We start from the raw sequence: 19031 nt of genomic DNA on the forward strand, positions 1-19031 counted from the left end.
ATGCAAAAGCTGGATCTAGGCCACAAGGAGGGCCATTGGGTCCTTCTCCAGAACATCCATTTGATGCCAAGATGGACAGTGGAGCTTGAGAAAAAGCTAGATTCGTTTTCTGCGGAAGGACCACACCCTAACTTCCGCTGTTTTCTTTCATCTGAATTGTGCGACTATATTCCCGTCGGAATCCTTGACCGGTCAATTAAATTGACTAATGAGCCCCCCCAAGGCCTCCAAGCCAACCTGAAGCGTGCCTTTGCTTGCTTCCCCAAGGACGATTTTGATGAAAAAGACCAAAAGGTGCTGCCTGTTGATGACGGTGTTTTTACTCGCCCTTGCAAATTGATATATCCTTCAGACATAATGGCTCATCCATTTGATACAGGCGATAGTGGCTCTAATAAAATGGGACCTCTTTCTGTGATTTCAGGTCAAAGCAATCATATTTGGCCTTTGTTTCTTCCATGCTGTCTTGCTTGAGCGCAAGAGGTTTGGCACCCGAGGCTGGAATTTGAATTATCCGTTCTCGATGGGCGATCTGAGAGACTCCGCCATGGTGTTAATGAACTACATGGAGCAGCAACAAGGGGGCACCAGGGTTCCTTGGGATGATCTCAAATACATCTTCGGCGAGATTATGTACGGCGGCCACATCATTGACCCTAGGGACCGCCTCGTATGCAACACCTACTTGAACTTCTACATGCAGGCAAGTTTAGCGAAACTGGAAACAGCTTTTAAGTGCCATTTTAGTTACAGAGAAGCCTAAACCAGTTTGATCTGGAAGCTCTGCTAACTAGCCTGCATATATGACAGACTTTCGAAGGGCTAGCAAAACGCCTTTGCTTAGATTTTGCCTTCAGGATAGACTTCTAGACGAAACTGAGCTATTTCCGTTCTGTGAAGAGCACGAAGGGGCCTCCTACAAGACGCCGCCTGCACAGAGCTACGAAAGGTACTGTCCATAACGCACGCTGTAAATAAGGCTGAACTACTGCAAAAGTCGTCAATAGGTGTTTTTCATCACTATGATCAGTGTCTTTCATCAAACCAATCGTTTCATCAGGTACATGGAATGTGTAGCATCTATGCCACCGGAAACGCCGTTGGCTTACGGGCTGCATCCGAACACTGAAATAGGCTATCGTACCCAGCAATGTGAAGACCTTTTCAAGACCCTCATGGAATCAGAGGGAACCAGCAGCGGTGCCACAGCAAACAAAGGTGGCGTGGAACTAGAAGGTGAAGCGGTAAGACGTTCACTGCACGGCAGCGCATGAGGAGTACACCAAATGCCGGTATAGATATGTATAAAACCGGGCTCAGTCTAGGCACCCAAATGCTCTCCTTGGATAGCTGTCGACCCGAATCAAACACGCTTCTTCTTCTCCCTGTAATTTCTACCACTTGCATACTTTGCAGCTCTGTAAGGAACTACTGGACGAGGTCGGTGACGCCCGATTTGATGTGGAAGAAATCAGCCAAGCTATCCCAGACGAAGAAAAAGGTCCCTACCAGCACGTATTCCTGCAGGTGCATTCCCCAATGTAGCAGTAACAGAAGCAACACCTACAATCTGGCTACAATGCACCTGCGTTGGCACAGAAGGCTAGCATGATGATTTGCCAGCTCTGAAGGTGAGAGAGTGGTGCGCAGCTGCTCTCTTGCTGGGTCGTGCTCTTCAGGAATGCCAATACATGAATGTCCTCCTTAGGGAAATAGCAAGATCTCTTACTGAAATTGAAATGGGCTTCAAAGGAGAACTGACATTCTCGGCGGCCATGGAAGAACTCGTGGAGGATATCCGCATGAGCAGAGTGCCGGGCATATGGATGAAGGTACGTTTTTCTGGCATTGCCTACTGTCTCCAACAGTGTTTTAAGCCTCATCTCGAGCTGCTCTAGACCTCAAGTTGTTGCAGATGCACCTTAGTTGCTAATAACATGCCTGTCAGTGCTTTCTAAGGCTAACGTGAACATTCCTTTTCTAAGCATTTACAACCAGCACTACTGTTTGTTTGTTATTACTTTTAGCTTGATGTGAATATACACTTTTCTTCGGAGAGACGAACTGAGCGTCTCAGATTATCTTTCAGGGAGTAGGAGACTGGGACCTCCAATTCTTCGTGCTAGCAACGGCAGCGTCGCCAGTAGAGTGCAGAGCAAATAAGCGCAAAGGCAGTTCTGTATGCGTGTCATGCCCTTAGGTTTCTTTTGCATCATGCCGGCCTTTAGGTTCGTGGTTTGCAGATGTGAAACTTCGATATGAGCACTTGCTGGAATGGACAAAGGACCCTACCAGCACTCCAAAGGTCGTGAACTTGGCCCGGCTATTTAGCCCGCAGTCATTTCTCACTGCCATCAAAGAAGTTTGCTCACAGCAGCACCACCTAGAGCTCAATAAGCTTAATGTGCTCACTACTGTCACAAAGAAAGACGTGGCATCCATAGACGCACCGGCGCGTGAAGGTCAGCTTTGTGCCGCAGATGTACAACCTTGCCCTGTCTTCCAGTAGCTTATTCCCCTCACAAAAGCCCCAGCAACCTTCCAGCATATGCGCCCTCGTGGCTTGTGCATATGCCGTGAAGTATTAGAACCCACAGGATGGCACATTCTAGAATGTTGCACTTGTGCAGGAGCCTTTGTGACTGGCTTGTACCTTGACGGCGCACGATGGGACGTCCAAGGCGGTTGCTTGGCAGAGTCTAAACCAAAAGAGTTATTTTTCCCCATGCCTGTGATTCATTGCAAGGTAGGCAAATTTTGAGCCATAAACATTGAGGAAAAGTCGAGAATATTGAAGCCTGGGAGCACACAGCGCAAGCAGTCCAGCTTAGTGGGACCGGCCAAAGGTTCACTGGCTGCGATTTGTTCTGTCGAATTAACTTGTCCCTCTTGCTCTTAGGCGTCCCTAGAGATGAAACGCGAAGACGACAGCACGTACATCTGCCCCGTCTATCTAACAGAGCAGCGTGGGCCAACATTTGTCTTCAACGCCCAACTCAGAACAAAGCAACTGCCGGCTAAATGGACCCTTGGGGGCGTTGCAATGATCTTGGATGTTGGCGGAGCCGCATAGCATTCAAATTGCGTAAAGCGAAGCACCGTAGTGTGTGATGCAACACGTTCGGCACAGCTGTTGAACCCTAGGCCCTAATCATTAAAGCCTAGACTTCAGAGCATAATCAGAGGCCAAGGAGCCTAATTAATTTTGAACCAAGAGCAGAAAGCTGTAGAGTCCGGCAGCTTTTCCACTTGATTAAGCTTCTGTGCATGCATGTGGTAACCCTACATGCAACCATAAACATGAACCTCAGCACATCGAGTCACTCAACAATTGAAGCTCCGAAGGAATACTTATAGAAGGAATACAGTACAAGCAAGGCACGGCAAACAACAATTGTGTCAGCTTGGCTCATTCTTAAACTGCGCAACTGGAACTGTTGACTTTCTTGAGGTGGCGTGGCACTGTTGTTACGTGAAGATTCATTTTTTTCTACGCGTAAGCACCCGTATGTACAAAAATGAGCTTATATAGCTAGCACTATGCGAATTATGTATTACGAATGGGTGTATGCATTTTCATTAACATCGGCATACGTAGGTAGCCCGTTGGGTACCAAATCACCGCATTCATTCCAGTCTGAGCCGCTAGAACGCATAAATCATGTGTTAAAAGCTCCAGTTTTTCGCTGCGCCAGCGTCATTCCGAGGCCTCGCAGCACACAGAGTGATTCGTGCAAGGCGACTTGTTACTTTATTTCCAAAATGCACCGCACGGCAAGTCGTTCGTTGTGGCTCTTCATTGTACACGTGCAAAACCATGCTACAACTGCAGTGTTGTTGTAACTTTATTACTGCATGAAGAACTATGTTGGGAGATGTGGATATTAGATTTGGACGGACTTACACCTACGCAGGAAAACAACATAGAGATACAGTAGAGAAGCATCTCTCGTGTCTTCATGTATGATCCGCGTAATATCGATGCGCGCACCTTTTTTATTTATCTGTGCATAGCAAGCCATCAAACACAGAAGAAGCTGCAGGCTTTTCAATGAGGCCGACTTTCTATTTCATCCAGTGGAGATAGCTTTTAGGCTGTTGCAGATCTACAGATAAATGCGTGTTCACATGTGTTCATGTAAGAAACAATCGTCGGCTTAGCTTTGGCTGTAGGTCAGGCACAAAAAGTGTCGGTAAACCCCAAAAAATGTATTCTTTTTCAGCTAGACCTAGTGCAGCTGTACAGCTAATGCATGCGCACATGAAAAGGAATACAATTGCCTGCCCATTTATGTTCACCTTGTAGCACTATATTTAGAATGAAGTGTATTTTTCTTTCAAAACTGGGCTAGATATGCTGTATTTCGTAATAAACGATGCAGGCGTGTACTGCTGTGGCTGCATGCTCATCCTTACCAAGCTGTCTCGGGTTGGTCCACTACGCCGGCGCTCAGTTAGCGTTCCCATTTATGCGGGAGCTTCTGTTCGATGGAATTCACGCCTGTATGATTTTTACCATGTGTCACAGGACACGGGGAAGCCACTGCACCAGATTTCGGCTACAGCTGGGTCACCGCGTCGCCCACCACCCCAGTACTTTTCAGGAATAACCCATGCTTGGTCTTGCCGCTTGACACCCGTGCTATCTTAAAACTCTGTCCACCAAATGTTTTTCAATATAAATCTCAAAGAATAGGCTCAGCAGTGCGGAGCTAGCATGCTTCACAGATCTGCCGTAGTCCCCTGTGGGCGGGGACGCACGACGAGGTTTCTGTTGCTGGCCTTCGCTACTATTTCCCTTTACTTTTCAGTGAGCGGTTTCTTGCAAGTACTATGGGCTACATATTTTAGTGGGGGGTCTACTGCACGTGAGGGCTTACAAAGGGTGCTCTTGCCTAGATGTTTCCCCAACATACCGCACACACAGCCTCAGGCGCTGATGAACATTTCGAAATTATCGAGGCCTCAACCGTACTTAAACCTTATGTGCTGTAAATGAGATACGTAGCTTTGGGCCTAATGGGATAAGGCACTTGATTGTGGCCAAGCATCACTCTATGCATCGCCATTTGTGTGCCTTTTCCATCATGCACACACTGCACTAACATTTGTAGAGAAGTCAAACGGACTACAGCACAACATGAACTGTGCCAACCGTAGCCTACTTCTGGTTATTTGTGCGCGCATTTCAGTTCCATTGTTCCACTGCTCACGCCAGTGTTTACTTATTTTTCGTCTACTGATCCTGTCATCACCAGTGTCACAATTCTCCATCCAATCCTCATTTGCCGCTCAAATCACATTGTCACAAGTCACTTGTTTACTTTCTCCTTGAAGCTGTGCCGCTGCGGGCCATCTTGCCACGCACGGAGTGACAAAGTTCCACCTTCTGAAGAGGTGCTACAGACGTCATTCGTACAGCCTTGAAGTGCGTTTGAAAACCTTGATTGTCATTTGCGACTTACTCTAATCTTCCGTTTCAAACAGTGCGCGAACACTCTGGCTTCCTAGAAGCAATGTGGGAAGCGCCGGAGCTCCCCACACTCCGTAATTCAACCCATCATCTGCAGCTCAGAAAGCATTTTCTGCACTCACCAGTTTGGCTTTTGCCGCAGCTTTTGCCCCTATGCTCTATCTTGCCCTTTGAAAGAAACAAAAGTAGGCTGCAGCAAAGGGAAGATGCACAATTGTTTGCGCAGCGCACCTACACAGTTACGAGGCCTCAGCTACTGTTTGCAACGCTGTAGCTCCTCGATTCAGGCATATTCGGAGGCGATAAACCGGAAGGCTCCAGAGGACGGTCCAGTTTCTCGAAAGGTGGCACTAACGGACAGAGAGGTTGTCAGTAGTCAAAGAGAACCAGCCGTCAGAGCTTCTGCAGGAGGTAGGTTCACAAACGTAGAACATTATGCTACAGCAGACTGGTCTGTGGTATTCCTAGCTACTGCTATGATTACAGATACAAATCTTAATATCTACGAAAACTAAGATCTATGACTGTAGGCAGAATACCTGCTATAAACACCTTCTGATCAAGACAAGGACCGCAGTACATGGTACAGAGCCGACCACAAATCTATGAACAGGATCGGACACAAACTCATCTTCAAGCAGCACAACCACTACTACAACGAGCCCTGCGTCCCCATCGGTGCCAACCGGCGGGAATGGCGGATCTCCAGATGGTTCAGGGGGCTCCAACCCTGGCTCTGACGGCACAACTACTCCGAAGACTCCTCCAGTAGCAAAAATCCAAGTACTTATGACCAAATTCTAACTAATCAGTCTATTGTCCATGTCAGAAGACCAAAAGCTGCCTTAGTACACCTCTCGAAGTAATTTGGCTTCCTTTCAAGAACTTAGTCTTTTAGGGCTACCCGTCTAGGATCTACAGATTAGGGGTTTCGCCTGTAATGACGCATTATAAACGCTTTTAACCCCACGACTCGCAGTAGTCGTGTAACTCTCAAGCTTGGATGAACCCTATCCTTTATCTCCTTAAGTGCGCATTCAGGTTCCTGTAGCGTCGGGCATGTGCAGTGATATTGTGCTTTCGGCAAAAGGATCCACCTGTATGTGATCCCCGTTTCCTTGCAATTGAATCCCGTTCAAGCAGATTCGTGCCTGGCATTTTTATCCAGCTAACTCGACTACACATGGAATTGAAGTTTCCAAATCTTCCTGTTTGAATTTCTACGGGTGGCAGCCTTTACGTTATACGGCATGTAAGGCATGCGATGTGTTTGTGTATGCAGCGAATGCCTCAGGCGACACAACTCTTACTTATTTGTGGTAAGCGTTTACTTATAAAACGTCCCGTAAGCCCACAACTCGTCAAATGGTTTTTGCTAGCTAAGTCACAACACCTATGGAGAATACAGGGAGCACTCTGCGCTTCTTCATCCGCTGCTCATTCATGCAGGAAGAACAAAGGTCGTGCCTCTTTGAACCTCCAGAACTTTTTACTGACGGCGAACGAGGAGGAGATCACCATACCTAGGGATGTCGTGTACGCAGCGGCCAACGAATATATTTCGCGAAATCTTGGAATCAGCAGCATCGATCTCCAGTTTTCTGTAACTGTAACAGATGTAAATGGCGAGACTGCAACCGGTAACAAGGCCTTGTTGCTTACTTTAATACTAGTAACTGCACTTGCGCATATTCCCCCCAAAAGAGGCAGCTGGAAGCGCATGAGCAACAGCAGGTTACTGCCACGCAGCCAGGTGCATACGCTGTCACCAACGTCTGCTCACAAACTGCTTGTCCTTATATGCGAGAAATGTGCTGTGCAGCTTCAGGAACACTCAAGCTATCCCTGACACTGGAGCCCCCCACCCTGACTCTAAAGTCGAAGGACAACTTTTCGATTCATAAGGGGCAAAGCATTGATCTATCGGTGACAGCTGACTACTGTCCTTTAGTTGCTACAGCGTTCGACTCTGGTGTACTCATACAGTGGACTGCCAGCTGTGCCGACGATTCCCGCACAGCTGATCAGTTGCTAAGCCTGAGTTCTGACCAGACTACAGCAACAGTGAGGCCCTATACGCTGACCCCGGGATATAAGTACATTGTCAGCGTCACTTTCCGCTATAGCGCAAATGCCAGTCTGAGCGACACAAAAAGCTTTACAATCAATGTGGGGACAGACCAGGTCAAGATACGTTTCCAGTTTGCCCCCTACCCTGAGGCCACATCTTAGGCCAAAAGCGACCGCCTCAAATACTAAACCAAACGGGACCGTTTTGGACTAGCGCATGCAAAAGATTGGATTTTCTGACGCTTGGTGGGCTGCTGAGCCCCGTCTCCCGAGTGGCTTTCATAAAATTTATTAAGCAGATCCAAATCAGCATACTTACGCCGTGCATCTACTAGGATACATAAGAAACCCTCCATATGTTTGAACTGCTGAATATCCTGCGTAAGCGCAAATCTGATCATTTCGTACCGAAAAGTCAGGAGTAATGGTATCGGGTACAATCTACTGCACAGTCTGCTGCTAAACAAGCCCCTATCACCGACCTGCTAAGTGCTACACCTTACAATAAATAGTGTTTTCGATCCAATGAGTTTAGACGGGTCAGGAATGCTGCGGGAAAGCCGCCGAGCAGGCCTGTAATAATACAGGTTGGTGGCTGCTCCACAAGTGGCGGCGATAGGCAAGCTCTGTTTTGCCTCAACAAATGAAGGGCTCTTCTCTAGGCTCCTCTGCAAGGCATGACTTGAATGGAGGCAACATACAAATGGGCTTCACACGAAGCCGTCAGCACAAATTTTACATTAACACAAACAGTGTCGTAGGTGAAGGCAGCGCGTCGTAGCTGCTGCTACATCATCTACAGCAACAAAGGGGACTGCTGCTACAGTACCTGTAGCAGCATCAGCAACTACTACTTCTGACCCTGCCAGCAAAACTTGCACGGCTTGCGCATGCTCGCAGATTAGTGGCGCCCCCGTACTAGCAAGCGCCGTGTTATCCATTGGACCAAACGAACATTTAGCTCAACACGTCGCAACTGATTCGCTACTAAAAAGGGTACAACGGAAACAAAAGGACTGCGAGAGGGTCATGATACAAAAGAGTACAAAATATGTTCTTAGTGGCACTACACATTGATTAACTAGGGTAGCTCCGCTAACGTTATGACTACACCTGTCTACCGTCCCTTCCGGCCGCTGTCTCTGCTAGAGGTTTCGTAGCGGAAAGTTTCACTGCATTCCGGTGCAGCTCGTCCTGGGACTGCTGCTGATGCAGTTGCTGTTGCTGCTACGGCCGCAGAGCCAGCTGCTGCTGTTCCGAAAATGGCTTTTCTGGCGTTCCTTCGGTCGTCGCAGGCGGAGACACCAATTCCGTGGGGTAGTTCGTCGCTGGGTCTCCTTTGTACGCATCGGTTCCAGCCTGCTGCGGCTGCTGTGAAAGAACATTGTCATGCTGCTGCTCATTAGAGCCACCCACGTGATCAGTCTGCATGACACTGCACCACAACTTCTGCTGCTGCTGCCTCTGCGCCAGCAGGAGCTGCTGTTGCTGTTGCTGTATTTGATAGTGCCTCTCCATAGCAAGTTCCTGCTGCTCCTGTTGTTCTCTTGAGCGCAGCACGAACGCCTTTAACCGGCGTAAGTTGTCGCCTGTAGGAAAGTCACTACACGTGCATTCAAGGCCACCAGTCTCTGCTACTGTTGCTGCTGCCGCTGCTCGCTGTCTCAGCAGCAACTGTGGCGTCTTCCCACAGGGTGCCTCCTGCTGCTGCTGCTTGAAGCCCTCCAGAACCAGCAATTCGTCTAGATGTAGCTGTAGCAGCTGCATGTACACCTCGTGGGTTTCGCTGCGACGGCGGAGGCACGCCGGAACCAAACGGCGAATTCGTCTTACCTCCCCTCCCTCCTTTCCTTTAACCCGCGAAAGGGGCAATCCTGTAGCAGTACTTGCAGCACCTGCAGCTGTCGCCGCCGGCGCCACAAACACCAGCCCCCCCAGCTGCAAACCCTCAGCTGCAAGCTCAGACCTGAGTTGTAAGGCAGGCAGAAGGCCCTTCCCTTCGCTGTACAGAATAATGCTCTGGGGGGTTTGCTGCTGCTGCTGTTGTAGCCAAAGGAAAGCTGCGCGGATATCTGTGTTCACCCCAGTTGTAGATGGCCGGCACAGCCTTCGCTGCTGCTGCTGCTCCTGCTGTTCGGAGTGGTTCCTTCGAATGGTGCAGCAGCAGAATCCATAACCGGTGTACTCGTAGCCCAGCACATTTACGCAAAGAGACCGGCACAAGAACAAAAGCAAGGGGTACATACGTCCCAAGTCGCTGTTGCTTCGGTGAGATACCAGAAGAGTTTGCCTGGCGGACGGATGGCGAAGGAATAGGGCAGGAATGATGCTGCCACTGGCTGTTTGGAGCTGCAGCACCTTGAGGCTGATGGTGCAACTGTTGCTGCACCTCCAGCAGTCTACGCAGGGAAATCGGCTCTTGAAGCTGCTGCTACGGCTCATATGCAGTCGCAAGTTTCTGCTGTTGCTGTGCTGCAGCTGTCGTGGATCTGCTGTGTCGGCAGCCAAGGTAGCCGCAGGGGCTACCGCTGGCTTCGATGCAGTAAATGAGGCAATTTCGCTGTCACTGTCGTGAAAACTATTGCTACCCTGAGATGAGCAAGAGGGCACGTGGAGCAAATTGCTTGACGAAGGCATCGAAGCTGGGGATCGGGGGGCCTCTTTCGCGCAGCAGAAGAAGCAGCTGCTCCACGAACCTGCAGCAGCAGCACAGGCAGGGCACAACACTGCTGGCTGCTGCTGCGGCAGTTCCTGCTGCTGCTGAAGCATGTAGCAGCTCAGCTGAGGTTCTGTACTGCCGAGCTTGGGGGGCCTTGGAGTGCCAGCACCCGCGCTGCGAGAGTTGCTCCTGCTGAAGCCCCTGCCGCTGCTGCCGCTGCGCTGGCTTAGAAATCGGCGGCTGTGGCTGCAGCGTATTTCGTAGCTTGTAGCAGCGCAGTCTGGGGGCGTCCATGGTTGCCGCGAGCGCTTGTTGCAGGGCACACACAGGCAGAACCCTCCTGGTGCAGGGGCTTTGGTCGTCTCATCCCCTCCCATCGTCTTCCGTGGCCGCTACCACCTCTGTTGCTTCAAGAGTCAGCCTCGTGATATTGCTGTCCTTGTGAAGCTTGCCCTGCCGGTACTGCTCAGACAGCCGACACTGCCGCTGCAGGCGGAGGTGTTTCTTGCTGGCTGGGTTGCCCAACTTGCCTTCACCGCTCTTGCTAAAAAGTAAATTGTATTTCCGTCTTCATTTGCATGGCAAATAGGAGGTGTACATCGGAATTCCCTGGTGGCGGGCGCGGCTGGTGCAGCTGATGCAGCTGCTGCGCCCCTATGTCCAACTCTCCAAGTGTGCCGCCTGGTTGGCTGAGAATCGCACTTAATGATTCATCCGAATCCACGACAAAAGCTACAGTGGTGAGTATAGCTAGTCGCTGCAGCCGCTGCTGCTGTTGTCGCCGTTGCAGAGCTGTGACTGCTGAGCAATCGGTGGAATGCACTCAGCACTGCAGCTGCAGCTGCCGTCGCTGTTATTATTGCTGTCTCTGCTGTAAATCGTCCTACAAGGTATAAAAAGCCTGAAGAGCCACTAGAGACTTGATGCAACAAGAGGTAACAACAGGTCTTGCTCCTCTTGCTGCTGTGGTTGTTGTACCGTCGGCGCCGCCGACTACTGCGCCATCCAGCCCGCACTGCCCTGCATGCAGCAGCAAAAACAACCGCAAGAGCAGCTACAATTGCTCGTCGTCGCTGCTTCAGCCTTCCCATACTTCAGAAGCTATCGTATTTACTCTTCACCTTCATATTTACCAGTAGTAGGAGGCCCCATGGATTTCTTTATGTGCCTCATACTTTTCCCGCCGGGTACGAGACCACCAGCTCCACCTGCCGAAGCAACAACGCCTGCTGAAGTAGCAGACAGCATATCCGCTCCAAATTCAGTCTTAGCAGCACACAGCCAGTTGCACTGCAGCAGCATTATTCGCCGCTGCGTGGATATCTGTGGCTAACAGTGACGGCGGCGCGCTACTCAGCACAGGGAGGTGGGAATTTGAGCGCTCTAAAAATGTACGCATCGGCCTGTGTAACCCCAGCAAGGCTTTATTCGACGCACGCATTTTCATTGTGCATCGTTGTCTCCTCCTCCTGAAAAGACGCCTTGGCGGTAGAACATCGCCGCTCCTGTATCCTCTTCTCCAGAACGGTCTCCGCCTTCAAACAACTCTGCTGCAGTAGCAGAAGCAAGAACAGGAGTAGTCAGGGCTTTCAGCGCAAGGCTACTTCAGGCTTTGTGATTGGCCCAGCGACACCGCGACTGCTGCGACTGCATCATCGAAAGCAGCTGCGTGCTGCTGTGGCTGCAGCTGCTCCTCTATTCGCAATGCACAACACGGAAACACCAGGTATAGTGACAACGTACCGACGTACACAGCAGCTGGCCCGCATACGATGATCAATCGTACCGAAAGTCTCAGCTGTTGAACTTCTTCTGCGGCTTCTAGTGCGCCAGTGAAAGCGTACCGAAACTCAAAGCATTTGAACTAAACATGTTATCTTTGGCGCTGCTGATCATGAGAAAGTGCATGAGGCAGTGATGCTACGACTCCATGTGGCTATGGGGAGTGTATCGCACGCTCGGTATTCACGAAGTGTTTTCTCTTATGTCTCTTAATCTGTGTACTTCGCATTTTGTGTTAATCTGAATGTGCACAGATGGAAAGACACCACTGAGCGGCAAACGGGTGCGTCAGCTTGGGAGCAGTGTGAGCGTGGCTGGCACTTCAGTTTGAGAGAATTAACTTGTAGGACAGCCGCTGCATACTCAGTGTGTGAGATACGTAGAGCCTAAGTACTACGCGAAATATTCCAAGTGCGGATATCACTGTTAGTTTTAGATGGATTCATCATGCGCGGTTGTTGATGCAACAGCACTGCAACTCCTCACGTTCTGCATCTCGAAGCCCTGGTGCTCTACAGCAGCAGGTGGAGGAGCAACAGAAGCAGCAACAGCGAGAGCATCAGCAACAAGAGGCAGTTGACCCGGGTAAGAACAAAGCTATGCTATTGCGTGTAACGGCGCCGCCATGTCATCACCTTTGTGGCTTTTGCGGACTCCATTTTTAGGGAGTGTCTTGTGCCTGTTCTATTCTGTACACTTTGCATTCACTTTTCATTTAAAACACCTAGATGTGTTTCATCATTGAATGTGCCTGTTTTTACTCCAGGTTACCGTTTGTGGGAGGGGAACAAACGGAAGGTCGGAAGCGAAAATGACGTGCCCAGGGACAGTAAGCACTAGGCCTTTGTGTTTAGAGTTTCTGGCGTATATATTCTTGTTTAGTACTGTGCGGAGTGGAAGTTTATGCAGCTGCTCAACTCAGTTTTTGCCCCATGTCTTAGCGGCGGTGCAGGTAATGTTCAACTAGGCCAATTGGTTGACATAAGGAAAGGCTAATCCCCCATGAATTTGTGCTATTTCGCCGCAGTTCAACCACTGGGCGTAGGTCTTTTGCCCTTTTTGTATGCAGCGGCTGACTGGGATTTGCTCAGAAGTTGGCTGCCGCCGCAGCTGCGAAAATCGCAGCAGAAAAAGTTGCCATAAAATTCCTCCTTCAGAATTCGTTACCATGTCATGGCGCCTTACGTGCTCACACTTTTTCAAAAGTTTCGCCCTATTTCTTGTACAAACCACATTTACTTTTCGATGTTGAAAATACCGAAGCCCAGCACAGCACAGTGTCTAATGCTGTATTACCTCGTCGGTTTTGCCAGGATCTCTAAACGCTCTGGGGCTTAAGATTGTGGGTTTAGTTCTTATGGTCTGTGGCATTCAGTAGCGGTCCCTAGTACGGCGCAGGAGGAAACATAAAAAGGCAAGCTGTACCGCTGGCTGTAAACTATTATACTGACACAGCGATATGCTCACATATTTTGTTCATATGCAACTATTCACTGGTCATGAAACACGGTCTACTGGTAGTTTTCAGAAAGCTTCACGAAATTAAGATATAATTGCAAATCATCTAACCTAGTGTGTGAATATTGTATTCGGAGGGCTAATGTGTAGAGTTTACGTTCTACATTTAATTTATAGGAGGCCATTGGAGGACCCGCAGAGCTCAGTCGCGTGTGCTTACCGGATTTTCTTACATCTTTCTCCCGAAAAGCGCCACTGGCATTTAGAGGACTTTACTTGGCAGTGCTCGGGACACGAAGGTAAATTGATACTGGCCACCTACTGCTACTTCAATTTTCTGAGTTCATTTTAACAGCCCCGAGTGCCACGTATAAGTTGTCCAGCGAATGCTGCTAAGTCACTGCACTAGGCTTTGTCAGGAAATGCTACGGGCCTTCAGGTTTCAGGGGAGCCTAGATGCTGTTCAGCTCGTGTTAACTGAGAAGTTGCTGCAGGGGTTCCCGAAATTGAGAACTGCGGCTTCTCACGCATTTCCGTCTCTGACATTAAACGGCAGCTGCAGCTGTGGTGATGAGGTTTTGTTGTATAAATTTTGGCAGGAAAAACGCCGGCGCCGCAGAAATATTGCCTTGCCCGCCAGAAGACTGACCAGGAGTCACCAATCCTCTACCTTACAGCCCCGGAAAGTCGATACGTTGCACAATGCTGTCACTTGCAATTCGACTAATTCCGGAAGGGTAAAAGCGATAAAGTGCTTTGCACATTGCCCCAACCCGACAAGCAGTTTCCGAGGAGAGTAGCAATCAGTCTAGCCTGCACATGTATTATTTTATGAGGTGCTGGTGGTATTTTTGAACACACATGCAGTGTTCGAGTTTCTACGACGGAAGATTGCAAGTCAAGAATGTTCGGTGTATGGGAGTCTCAAAGCATTATTTTCGGGAGGATGCCACAACAGAATTCAAAGTTTATAGCTGCAATTGTATTTATACTGTATGTCTGTATCTATATTGTCAGTGGCCTTTCTTGTATTGGAGTCGATTGCACATACACATGTGACGACCATGCGACGCTGCACGTTGTGGGCACAGTCCTGTCCTCAAAACCCTGTGCACATCCATATTACCATATCTAGTTCATCTCCATCATAACTGCTTCAGTTCCAGTGATTTCTCGCCTGGGTCATGAAGCTCCAAGGTGTGCACTTTATTGACTTCCGCGGTGGGCAACGCTTCGGAGCAAGCAAAAATGCGCTATATAGTCCATTCACTGTTCCGGAGGGCTGCTGGTCTCATTTTCATCTTCGTTTATGGGGTTTCTCCCTAGATTTAGAATGTTTTAACTTGCTTTCACGGATCACAGCTCTGCGTTTCTGATGAGAACCGAGTCGTCTCCAATGGGCATTATTTTCTATAAGCAGATAGGCCCATTACAACCAGAAAAGTGATTGGCCTCATACTAACAGAGGTGGTGGGTGAAGTATAGCAAGGCGGACGAGACTCCACTGCGTCGCAGCAGGCACTGCTGGTAGTGTGCTTCACGAAGCCCCTGATGGAATAGTTGCAAATAAGGCAACGTGGAAGCATCAAATAATGCCAAGAAGGTGATGTTCCCGGTGCAACAGAGGCATTAAGCAGGGGAACAGAGAATCAGAAGATAACATTACACTCTGCCCGCCATCCGCCGTCCAGTTGGTGGGTGGATATGTGGCTCGGGCTAATCGGGGGGATCTTCGGGGCCTCCTTCGTTGCATGAATTTAGCTACTTGAAAGCGCTTGAGAATCCTCGAAAGATTACAAGGCTTATGAAATCCCGTATAGCTGATGCAGTCAAATCGTCAGTTTTCGTTACAGAAGCAGGCCTGCGTCGGTCTTCCTCTGTACGTGTGCCGAAACGAGATCATCTTCGATCCCCGACGCACTTAACTTTTGGTTACATTTCAACGCTTGCATAGTAACTCCGCCTGAACACCGAGAGGCTCTCCATTGAAGGCGACTGACTAGTAAAGGCGCGATAAAGGGCGTTCTTAAGGTCACCTCAAGGTGTCCTTGGCCGCAGGTGGAGGCGCCGAGCTTCTTCCTGCGTATTTTAGGAAACCATAGCACCAATTCCAACGTATCATTTTGATTTATCTGATAACAAAAACGCTGGATATCGCTGACGGGATTGTAGAAACCATAGCCTCTGCGAAGCACTAGGAAGAACAGCAGAGGAGATTAACCAACCTTCAAGCAGACGACATGTTCACGGAGACGCAATGACCCTTGTTGTTGGTACGGAGACCAACGAGGAGAACGAAAGGAAATGCATGCAAGGTCAGTGTAATAAGGGTAGATAAACCTGTAATCAGGGGGTGGCCTTGGGGCCCCCCTTGACCGCCACCTCACTGTGAGGCCTTGGGCAAAGACGATGAGCCGGAGCTCCAGAGCAACTCACAGAGGGCCCCCAATAAGCAGTAAAGGGCTCTCCTCTGGAAAGCTCGGTGGTCACTTCGCTGTACAAACGGCAAGCAGGCTGCCAGATTGGGCAGTGCCATCTGGTGCTCCTCGACGAAGTTCAGGAGTGGTTGGCACCAGCAGCAAAGTAACGCAGCCATCAGATAACAATAGGGCATCCTGCAGCAGCAGCATCAATGGCTGCGCGGATCGCACGGCGCACATCAGTTCGGGATGCATAGTGGGAGCCAAGACTTCCCTAGAGAAGAAAACCCCTCGCGCCTCTCGAAAAAGAGAACCTCAGCTGCATCCCTTCACAGGTGTTAATATAATGCAGGCTGTTGAGTGCCTAAAGGAATCCGCCAGTGGCAACAACAGCATGAACTTTCCACACCAATTGCGCTCTAGCCAAATTGAGGATTCTCCGGCTTCACCTGCGAACAAGGTGCAGGAAGCTCAAACAACGACACTCTCTGGTATTTCTGATTCAGCATGTCTTCCACAAGGCGCAGGCAGTATGTCTGCCCGTCGCCTTCTCGGCTGCCGTGGAAAGAAAGAGTTAACATCAGACTCAACAACAGCGCCGGAGGGCCTGCCGGACAGCTTCTCCCTCGGCGTGATATGCATGGGTACAGCGTTTGCTCCGAACTTGCAGGAAGACTGCACGGTAAGGCATTCTGCCAAAGGTATGCCCAGAAGAAGCGAAAGAGGGGGCCCTGTCAGCACTCGCAAGAACTACGATTTCGCTGAAACCCAGGAGAAACAATATATGGGGAAGGGGGAATTTGAAAGAAGTGGTCAGACGGTTTTGCCCAAAATGCATAGAGGCTCCACTTCGCTTATTCTGTCCTTGCCAGCACAAGTTGATCGCTCTGAAGCCCTGAGCGAGGGGCCTACTGAGGATCATGAAAGCACCCAAGAACTTCCGGTTGTTTCACTTACCAGCAGCAGCAGCCGTAGCAAGATCCGTACTTCTGAGAACGTGAATAATTCTTACGTGGCACTTGCAGGCAGAGATAGTAGCAACGGAATAAGTGACAAAAGCAGCAGCAACGGCAACAGTAACCAGGACAGCAATTATTGCAATAGCAGCAATGGTAATAGTTGCAGTCCTTGCACCATCAGTAGGCTTTCCAGAGAGCTTCTGCTCAAGGAATCTTCAGGATTGTCTTTAGAAACTCGTGAACAGCTCGTCACAAGGGGCCAACATGTTACATCTGGTATAACCCCCAGAGGTGAAGGAGTGGTAGGTGCGGCAGTGGCAGACAGCTTCGAGGAAGCCCTCTCCATCCCATCTACTACCGGATATCACAACACTTCGCCTGGCGCCCATGGGTTGAAGGGCTGTAGAGCGCCCGCTCTGCCGTGGCGGGGAAGCAGCGCCGGCACCATTAGCGGGGCGCACAGTATCAAAGAACACAAGCAGCGCAGCCACAGCACGAGCAGTAGCAACAGCAGCACTGAGAGCAATGCTCCTGCAGATGGAAGTAGCGGCAATGCGCCGAAGGTAAATGCACAGTACATCGATTCCAGGTCCAGCAATTGCAGTGGCTGCAATAACAACGGCGACAGCAGCGGCTGTGGCAAATACCAGACTAACAGCCCCACTGACGCTCTTGCCAGCGCCCGCGAGAGGGCGCCGCCTTCAACGGAAACGCTTAGAGGGCTTCCGAAGGAATCAGCAACACAAATTCCTAGAAAACGAGCAGGACGTATGAAAGGCAGCTGTGAACAGAGTCCCTCAGCTTGCTTAGGAGGTTGGAAAGGACACCAGAGTTGTAGAGGTGTAAGGGTTCCGAGAAGGGGGGCTGCATTTGGAGTTGCAGCGGTAAGGATGCTTTCAGCACTGGGTGCTCCCGGCACGATATTTCGTCCAGACAGAACAGACCAAGATGGCGACGAGTCACCTGTCAGCAATCAGAGCAACACTGAGACTGACGCGGTACTGAAAAAGGATGGTGCCTCCGTGCCTCAACGAATAGGCACGTCAAACAGACCGTCGGCTTCTTTGGGATCTGCTTATGAGTAAGCAAAACCGGATACTTCTCAGTAGCTTGAAAAAGTCATTTTTCACGTCTCCTGATGCCCCACAGAGTGGTGCACTACCCTTAATTTCCGTCACACACCGTGCAGCTTCAGAGGAATCTCTACACACAGGATGCTGGGCAGATCGACGGCAGGTTTCTACTGCTGCTGTTTTTCTGGTTTTCATGTTTACCGTGTAGAGGATCTACTGACCTTTCATGGCTGTATGAAGTCACGGGAATACGAGATGTTTCAGAAGCAAACTTGGTCGATTCGCTCGAATTAATCATGGATAGGCCGCTGAACCCCACGACACTTAACGCCCTTGGTACATTCGGTTGTCTCCGGCAGCTAAGGCTTGTTCAGCAGCACATTCAAACCCTTGAGTTCGCTGGAGTGTGCAAGAGCTTGCAAGTACTTCACCTTCCAGAGAATCAGATTGAGAGACTTGAAGGTACTTTAGCTCGAATACACACAGCTTTTCCAAGATGTATAAGACATGATGAGCGTACGACAAGTTCCTGCGGTTCACGCTCTCCGTTTTACGGCTGTCTCTCTTTCTTCATTGAGTCGTCCGCTCTGCTTGGCTGCGCCAGGCTTCTCCTTAGTACAACCAGCTGAGTTCCATGTGTAGAGAAAGCCAGGCGTATACGTATGTTCCTGTGTTTTGCTTTGCTTTAAGGAGTTCAGTCGTGTAAGTTTCTGGAGGAGCTAGACCTAAGTGGTAACCTTCTATCGGACTTAGGCTTCCCGGAAGAGCCCGTGCGGACACCGAAGAGCCCCTTGGAAGGGCTTAACCGTCTGCACACGCTGCGGCTTAACAGCAACAAACTCCGAACCCTACAAGGCATTGAGTACCTCGTGAATCTGAAGGACTTGCAGGTGGCAGATAACGAGTTGACGCATGTGGGTGCAGCCCTCAGCAATAACAAGAACCTAGAAAAGTTAAACATTGCGGCAAACTTGTAAGATGCGACACGAGGATGCACCCTGCAATTCCAATGCTAGACGTTAGCGAAATTGGCACAGCAATTCACAAAGTGAAAGCCCTACAGTGTTGCTTCTGTAGCACTTTTTGTGGCTTAAAGCAGTCAATATAAAATCCTAATCTCTGTCCCAAATTTGCCAA

General features: G+C 49.7%; 6 protein-coding genes across 6 annotated transcripts; 5 read left to right on the forward strand and 1 right to left on the reverse strand.

Moving 5' to 3' along the window:
* Nucleotides 1-3073, forward strand: ETH_00017830 (uncharacterized protein; the record flags this gene model as incomplete). The annotated part of the gene is made up of 8 exons (XM_013373874.1): nucleotides 1-294; nucleotides 425-670; nucleotides 858-949; nucleotides 1061-1244; nucleotides 1417-1527; nucleotides 1680-1832; nucleotides 2201-2482; nucleotides 2900-3073. The coding sequence occupies 8 exons, from the start codon at nucleotides 1-3 to the stop codon at nucleotides 3071-3073; spliced, it is 1536 nt and encodes a 511-aa protein (XP_013229328.1).
* Nucleotides 3074-6167: 3094 nt separating this feature from the next.
* On the forward strand, nucleotides 6168-7705 carry ETH_00017835 (uncharacterized protein; the record flags this gene model as incomplete). The annotated part of the gene is made up of 3 exons (XM_013373875.1): nucleotides 6168-6241; nucleotides 6923-7113; nucleotides 7302-7705. 3 exons carry the CDS (start codon nucleotides 6168-6170, stop codon nucleotides 7703-7705), a joined length of 669 nt encoding a protein of 222 aa, XP_013229329.1.
* Nucleotides 7706-8770: 1065 nt separating this feature from the next.
* On the reverse strand, nucleotides 8771-10579 carry ETH_00017840 (Esterase/lipase domain-containing protein, related; the record flags this gene model as incomplete). Its single annotated transcript, XM_013373876.1, has 1 exon — nucleotides 8771-10579. The coding sequence occupies one exon, from the start codon at nucleotides 10577-10579 to the stop codon at nucleotides 8771-8773; it is 1809 nt and encodes a 602-aa protein (XP_013229330.1).
* A 1866-nt stretch (nucleotides 10580-12445) lies between these two features.
* On the forward strand, nucleotides 12446-13127 carry ETH_00017845 (uncharacterized protein; the record flags this gene model as incomplete). The annotated part of the gene is made up of 3 exons (XM_013373877.1): nucleotides 12446-12569; nucleotides 12751-12813; nucleotides 13054-13127. 3 exons carry the CDS (start codon nucleotides 12446-12448, stop codon nucleotides 13125-13127), a joined length of 261 nt encoding a protein of 86 aa, XP_013229331.1.
* A 2724-nt stretch (nucleotides 13128-15851) lies between these two features.
* Nucleotides 15852-17906, forward strand: ETH_00017850 (uncharacterized protein; the record flags this gene model as incomplete). The annotated part of the gene is made up of 1 exon (XM_013373878.1): nucleotides 15852-17906. One exon carries the CDS (start codon nucleotides 15852-15854, stop codon nucleotides 17904-17906), a length of 2055 nt encoding a protein of 684 aa, XP_013229332.1.
* A 284-nt stretch (nucleotides 17907-18190) lies between these two features.
* On the forward strand, nucleotides 18191-18871 carry ETH_00017855 (uncharacterized protein; the record flags this gene model as incomplete). The annotated part of the gene is made up of 2 exons (XM_013373879.1): nucleotides 18191-18356; nucleotides 18585-18871. The coding sequence occupies 2 exons, from the start codon at nucleotides 18191-18193 to the stop codon at nucleotides 18869-18871; spliced, it is 453 nt and encodes a 150-aa protein (XP_013229333.1).
* Between the last annotated feature and the right edge of the window lie 160 nt (nucleotides 18872-19031).

This window comes from Eimeria tenella, genomic scaffold (assembly GCF_000499545.2).
Source record: "Eimeria tenella Houghton genomic scaffold, Eth_scaff18, whole genome shotgun sequence".
Lineage (NCBI taxonomy): Eukaryota > Apicomplexa > Conoidasida > Eucoccidiorida > Eimeriidae > Eimeria > Eimeria tenella.